Source organism: Pipistrellus hanaki (genome assembly GCF_964339955.1).
Source record: "Pipistrellus hanaki genome assembly, chromosome: 5".
In the NCBI taxonomy this organism is placed as follows: domain Eukaryota; kingdom Metazoa; phylum Chordata; class Mammalia; order Chiroptera; family Vespertilionidae; genus Pipistrellus; species Pipistrellus hanaki.
The window spans coordinates 52,601,224-52,608,654 of NC_140507.1; the positions used below are offsets into that span (position 1 = coordinate 52,601,224).

Here is a 7,431-nt window from a genome sequence, read left to right on the forward strand (position 1 = left end):
TGACGAGAGAACTATTAGGGAAGGCTGACAATGTTCCCTTTATGCATAGTGATAAGTGGAAGATTTCTTAAAACTAGGGTAAAGCTTCCAACTTTTTAAAGATACTGTATATGATTTTTAAGCAAAAAATAGTATCTAACTATTGTTCACCCTCTTCATATAACTAGGTCATATTGTAAAAGGTCAGTTTCTTATAATCACCCACAAGAAATAATTGAGCCAAACCCGGTTTGGCACAGTGGATAGAGCATCGGCTTGCGGACTGAAAAGTCCCAGGTTCGATTCCAGTCAAGTTCATGTACCTTGATTGCGGGCACATCCCCAGTAGGCAGCTGATTGATGTTTCTCTCTCATTGATGTTTCTAACTCTCTATCCCTCTCTCTTCCTCTCTGTAAAAAAAAATCAATAAAATATATATATATTTTTAAAAGAAATAATTGGATCATTAATTATTTTCTAAATGTTTAACACTGGAGAATGAGGGAGGATTGGAACATATTTTAAGACCCAATCAAATAAGTCTATAATTTCTGACTATTTTATAGCAAAAGATGTGGTGGAAAATTTAGTATTGGGAATTTCCTGTGAGTTTATTTAGTCATGGGCCCAAGTGAGATTTTAAAAATTGAGGAGGGGAAGCAGTGTTCTGAAATTAATGAGTCCTTTTTGGGGAGGGCTCAGCCACATATTAGTGAATATTCTAGATCTGTGGTCTCTTTATGCTGGTATTGTTTAATTCATTTTCATATATAACTTACTACTTTCTAAGTTCAGTGCAGTGCTTAAACGAATCACTTTTAAGGTATGTAAAAGATGCATAAAATTGGCCCTATTTTAATAGATATTTTTATTTTCTAAAAACTTAGAATATAAAGTTTCAATTCCTCTTAAAATATCTTATCTATATATATAAAAGCCTCATATGCAGTGTCTCCTTGGGAGTTCCAACAACCAGGTGTTCGATTGCTCACTATGACATGCACTGACCACCAGGGGGCAGCGCGAAATGAAGGAAGGCCCCAGCTGGCAGCAGGGGAAGGGAGGCCCTCGGCGGACCCTACCTGTGCATGGTTTTCATGCAGTGTTCTCTAGTTTAAAAATAATAACTGATCTATTCATTTTTTACTTTGTTAGTGAAATAGGTCACGTATTACAGTCTATAAAGAAACAATTTAGGGTACTTGAAAAGACTACTCAGAAATGAAAAGAAATTTGAAGAGAATTTACATAGAATAGATTTGGAATTTTCAAATTCAATTTTTAAATAATATACCTTGATTTACTTGGGAAGGGGGAAGGAAACTAAAGACTAGAAAAGATTAAAAGCATATTATTCATTTTTCTGCATAGGATAGGAAGAAATATTTTAGTTTGTCCCAGTGGTTCATAGTACTCCATTTTCTTCAAGTTAGAGTGGTTCCCAATGTAGTCTTTGACATTTTGTTTTGACTTGAGCTGAAGTCAAATCTTATTTTGTTTTTGACTCATAAACTTCATATTTAGCAAGTTTATCTTAGCAAGCCATTTTCGTTTGTTTGTTTTACTTCTCTAGTTATCTGAAGGAAACCAGAAGCAAGCAAACCTGCAGAAAAGCATTGAGAAAGCTAAAATTGGCCGACATGAAACGGTAAGTTTGTGTCTGTAGATTCTTTAATAATACCAATTCTAAATAAAAGAATGGGGCTGTACAGCTTCCTGTGAGGAGTATGCCATCTCTACCAGAAGAGAAGTGAGTCACAGCAAAGGACATGAACGTTTGACCTGGTAGGATTCACTAATTGCGAATCTAGATTTATTATTATTTTATTATGCTATATATGGCAGCAGCATAACATAGAAGCATAAACTCTGGAGCCAGACTGCCTGGGTTTGAAAGTCTCCTAAACTTTCTGTTCTCAATTTTTTTAGTTATAAAATGGGGAATAATAAAATCTACCTCATTAGGTAATTGTGTGGATTAAATTAACATTGGCAAAGCACTTAGAAGAGAAATTGGTATAAGGTATGCCCTATATAAATGTTTATATATGTTTTTAAGAATCCTGTTTTTTAAATACTGGCACAGAACAAATGGAAAACTATCAATATAATATTTTTGTGGCCTTTAATATTTCTAAATTATTTAAATGGATATTGACTTACTATTTTATTTTTTAAAGTGCAATGTTCTCTAGAGTATTGTTAGGTTGTTTTTAAAAAATTACTTTGCTTTCTAGTTTCATCATTCTCTCAGGTATGGATATATGACTTGAGAAAATATTGAAGGTCAACATGAATCACTAATCATTCCATCTAGTCTTCTATCTATACGACTTGATTGTGATAGAGACTAAAAAACTTGCCGCATTAGAGAGAAGACTACATCTCAGATTTATAGTGACTTTATCCTTTTCAAAGTTATTTCACAACCTTCTTCCAGAGTCAGCATAGTCACAGACAGGAATTGGACAATGGTAACTTATAAAAAATATTAAGGGAAGAGAAGATCAGGGCATAACATGCAGTTGTCATTTCTTCTTTGATTGACAGTATTAATCAAACACTTCTTTGATCATTTTTTTTCTGCAACATTGGCAATAATTTCTAGAACCACCTTCAATTAATGGTGACACACAAGTTGTTCAACCTGTCTGCTGAATGTTACACAGTCCATTAAAACCAGTAGCAAACCTAGTTGGTGCCTGCCCCTATTAGAAGAGTATATTCAGAAAGGCTTCTGAGACCGATGCACTCTTATGTTATGAGCTCACGAGGCAGTACTTTTCAGAAATATGTAGCCCATCTACCAGATGTTATTTACTAGAGGCCTGGTGCACTAATTCATGCATATGTGGGGTCCCTCTGGGTGGCCTGCAAGGATCAGGCAGAAACCCGGAGCCCAACGCTGCCTGTAGCTCCTACCTGCTGCTCCTGCTTATCCCAGCCCCACTGTGTCTGCCGCGGGCTCGTGCCCACTCAGTCCCAACTGGGAGAGGCTCGCGCTGCCACGGCAGTGCTCACCAGTTATGATCCTGCTTCTGGCACCCTCCCAAGGGGAGTGGCCTGCAGGATCGGGTTGAAACTGGCTCTTTGACATCCCCCGAGGGGTCTTAGATTGTGAGAGGGTGCGGGCCAGACTGAGGGACCCCACTGGTGCACAACCAAGCTAGGGAGGGGCCGTGGAAGGGTTCCAGGGCATGTCAGGCCCATCTTACTCAGTCCCGATCGGCTGTACCCCAACAGTAAACCAACCTACCAGTCAAAGCATCTGCCCCCTGGTGGCCAGTGCACATCATAGCAATTGGTCGACCAGTTGACTGTCTGTCCGTCCCCCCCCCCCCCCCGGTGGTCAGTGCATGTCATAGCAAGTGGTAGAGCAGCCTTAGCATATTATTAGCATATTAGGCTTTCATTGGTTATTCAGTTGTTCTGCCATTCAGACTATTTGCATATTATCCTTTTATTATATAGGATATATGGGACTAGTGGCTCGGTGCACGAAATTTGTGCATAGGGAGATGGTGTCCCTCAGCCCGGCCTGCACCCTTTCCAATCTGGAACCCTTTGGGGGATGTCCAACTGCCAGTTTAGACCCAAACCCTGTGGGATCAGGCCTAAACCTGCAGTAGGACATCCCTCTCACAATCTGGGACCACTGGCTCCTAACAGCTCACCTGCCTGCCTACCTGATGGACTATGCTGCTTCAGAGCATGCTGCTCTGTACATCCATTCTCATATACAAATGCTAGCAAAGAGCTTTCTACACTTTGGAACCAAAGAGAACAGAGAGAGGCGAAAGTAGAAAAATACAAATACAGAAACAGAAGCTAGCAAGGAAACTTGAACAGGTTTTATTAGGCAGCGTGAAGTAATTAGTTTTCCTCAGCATATCTTACAATGCTGTGCCATAACTTTTGCCATTATTTTATTTTTGTTTGGACTTATTTTTGAGGTTTCATACATATGAATTGACTACCAATAGCTCTACATGTTAGTGGAACTATGGCTAGAAATTTCAGATGATGTTTATTGGATCACATTGTGTGTAAAAGGTTTATTCTGGTTTAGCTGTAAAGGAAAGTGATGGGAGGCCACAATCTACAATTCTATTCTTTCTTCTATCTTTAAATATTTTTAAAGGTTAATAACTCTAAAAGGTTGAAAAATTGTCTAGAACACTTTTAAGGAAAAATATAAAATAATGGATACTATCCTAAATATTATATATATATATATATATATATATATATATATATATACACAATATATATATATATACACACACACACACACACACACACACACACACATATAGACATAATCTTGTGAAACTATTCAAGTGGTGGTATAATTTTTTTTATCTAACATGAAATGACATAGCCTTTGAGTTCATACATAATTAGTAACCTCTTATTTATGAGCATTTTATTCTACATATTCTCATTCAGTCAGTACATATAAAAGATGCTTGAAATGTAAGAGAAAATGATAATTAGCTTGTTCTTATACTATAAATAAATCTAGGTGTATTTATAATATTGTCAAAGCTTAATGCACATCAGTTATGAGAAATAAAATGAAAATCTCTGTAAAAATGTATAACCTTATAATATATGACATTTTGTTTGGCTTAATCATACATAAAAATACTTTAAATGCAGGAAGAGCGGACCAAGCTAACAAAAGAGCTTTCTTCACTTCGAGAACAAAGGGAACAGCTAAAGGCAGAAGTAGAAAAGTACAGAGAATGTGATCCTCAAGTTGTGGAAGAAATACGTAAGTTGAGGATTTTAACTTTGCTAATGAAAGAGACTTTATACTTCCGGGTGCCTGGTATTCTTTCTCTATGTATATAAGAAAATAAAGTTATTGCCGAAACCGGTTTGGCTCAGTGGGTAGAGGGTAGGCCTGCGGACTGAAAGGTCCCGGGTTCGATTCCGGTTGAGGGCATGCACCTTGGTTGCGGGCACATCCCCAGTAGGGGGTGTGCAAGAGGCAGCTGATCGATGATTCTCTCTCATCGATGTTAGTGTAATGTAAAGTTAAGTTTAATTTTAGAGATAGGTCCCTGTATTGCACAGCTCAAGAGGTACATTTACATGCAGGTAGTACAAAGCCTAGATAGTGGTATGTATTGGCTCTGTCTCTGCTGAGTATCCACGGTGATTTTCAGAGTGTGGAGGTAGAAGAACCCCCTGAGCTAGTCATTTTCTAAAAATTAAGTTTTTGGAAAGACATGTTAGCTCTTTCAATCCGCCCACAGATTCATTTCATTTATCATCATCCTGCAGAAAAAAGTGCTAATCAAATCTACTGCTACAAAATTAACCACTTTAATCTGTTAATTTTAAGTTTTAACTAATATCACATGATCCTCAGTGAATACAAGCACATCAAAGCAGCAGGAGACAGGTAGGAGATTACTAGGAAGCGAGGCCTGCTCATGTTTTATCTTTAAAAGAAAAGAGGGCATAAAATGTTGTGTGTTTTGCCTAGAGCAGCTTCTCAGGAAAGAGAACTTTCATAACAGTTTCCTTACTCAGATTTCCTACCTTCAGCTGGTTTATTTTCAGGATCATTATGGCTGTGCCTTCTAGCAGTTCATCATGAAAATTCTGTTTTCACACAGTAAAACAGTAACCAGATCTGATCATTCATTGATTATGCTTATTTGGCTATGCCTTGCTTTTTATTTCAGTTTTGGATGTTTTCCTTTACCAACTCTATGCTTTTCTGTCTTATTCTCTGTCTGTCTATCCTAGCTGGTTTGGCTCAGTGGATAGAGTATCAGCTTGCTGACTGATAGGTCCCAGGTTTGATTCTGGTCAAGGCACATGCCCGGGTTGAGGCTCAATCCCTAGTAGGAGGCTGGAAGGAGATAGCTGATCAATGATTCTCTTTTATCATTGATGTTTTTATCTCTCTCTCCTTTCCTCTCTAAAATCAATTTAAAAAAGAAAAGAAAAATGGCTGAATATCAGCAAGAACAGGTGTTTTGTGGTGTTTTAATTTTCCCTATATTCAATCTGTACTCTCCAGGTTTGAAAAATAACAGTCCTGTATCCTGGTATCAGAGAAAGCAAAAAGAAGCTGGATCTCTTTACGTCCCTCATTCCCAAAGAATTGTCATTATGTGATGTCTCTGGAGGTTCCCTGAAAGCCACCAATATGAATGACTGTCTTTATTTGGCCTGGATTGGAGTATGTCAAGTGTTAACAGCCTCTCCCTGGGGATTAATTGTCTAAAATAATAAGGCAAACAGTAGACTAACCAGAAAGCTTAAAAGGAGAAGCTGAAAGATATTTTCGTGCCTTAAAAATCATCATATTGCAGGAAATCTAGAGGCCCACATACATGCATAGATCTGTGCACATTCTCAGGAAAGACCTGAGAAGTTCCTAATCTCCCACCTCCAGTTGACCTTTCTTGACACTTTGTGCAAGTAGGAAGTGAAAGCCAAGGCAGAGTTGTAAATTGCCTGAGTGTTTAGACATGCCAGCACACACTGGGATGCAGTGAATGCATTGCTCTGAAAATTTACTAATGTCTTATTTTTTTCTTTTATTATCTATTGTTTTCCAAATATTTCTCTTTTTTAAAAAATTAACATTTTAATGCCTAGAAGAAACTTTTGAATCAATAACTTAGTCTTCCTTAAGAAACTGAAAAAAGAACACTCTAAACCTAAGGCAAGCAGAAGGAAATATAATGAATAGAGCAGAAATAAAAGTAATAGATAATTGATTCTTTTTAAAAAATATATATTTTATTGATTTTACATAGAGCGGAATTGAGAGGGATAGAGAATTAGAAACGTCGATGAGAGAGAAACATCGACCAGCTGCCTCTTGCACACCCCCCACTGGGGATGTGCCCACAACCAAAGTACGTGCTCTTATCCGGAATCGAACCTAGGACCTTTCAGTCCGCAGGCCGACGCTCTATCCATTGAGCCAAACCGGTTTCCGGCAATAATTGATTCTTTAAGCTGATCAAGAAAATTGACAAACTTTTAGCTAGACTGACTTAAGGAAAAAGGAAGGTATAAATTTTTAAAATTAGGAATGAAAGAGGGAACATTAACCTTATAGAAATAAAAAGAAGTATAAGGAAACACTGAGCAGTTGTGGTCAATAAATTTAATAAGCTACATGGAATTAACAAATTCCTAGAAAGATACAAACGACTAAAATGGTCTCAAGCAGAAATAGACTAAATAGATGTATAACATGTAAAGAGATTGAATTAGAAATAAATAAAACTTCTTGCAATGAAAAGCCTAGTCTACACTGCAGAATTCTACCAGTTTAAAGAAGAATCAACTTTTCAAAGAAAAAATTAGAAAAGGAGAGAACACTTCCTAATGCATTCTTTGAGATCAGTATTACTCTGATACCAAAACCAGACAGAGACATCATAAGAAAAGAAAACGTTAGATAAATAACAGAA

The 7,431-nt window shown here is 37.3% G+C and overlaps 1 protein-coding gene across 2 annotated transcripts in view; it reads left to right on the plus strand.

Moving 5' to 3' along the window:
* MND1 (meiotic nuclear divisions 1) overlaps positions 1–7,431 on the plus strand; it is a 48,373-nt gene that overhangs the window by 30,973 nt on the left and 9,969 nt on the right. For both annotated transcript variants that reach the window (XM_084883975.1, XM_084883974.1), the window contains exons 5-6: positions 1,554–1,628; positions 4,643–4,757. In XM_084883975.1, the coding sequence (XP_084740101.1) occupies positions 1,554–1,628; positions 4,643–4,757 (190 nt within the window). The remainder of the gene's footprint in view (positions 1–1,553; positions 1,629–4,642; positions 4,758–7,431) is intronic.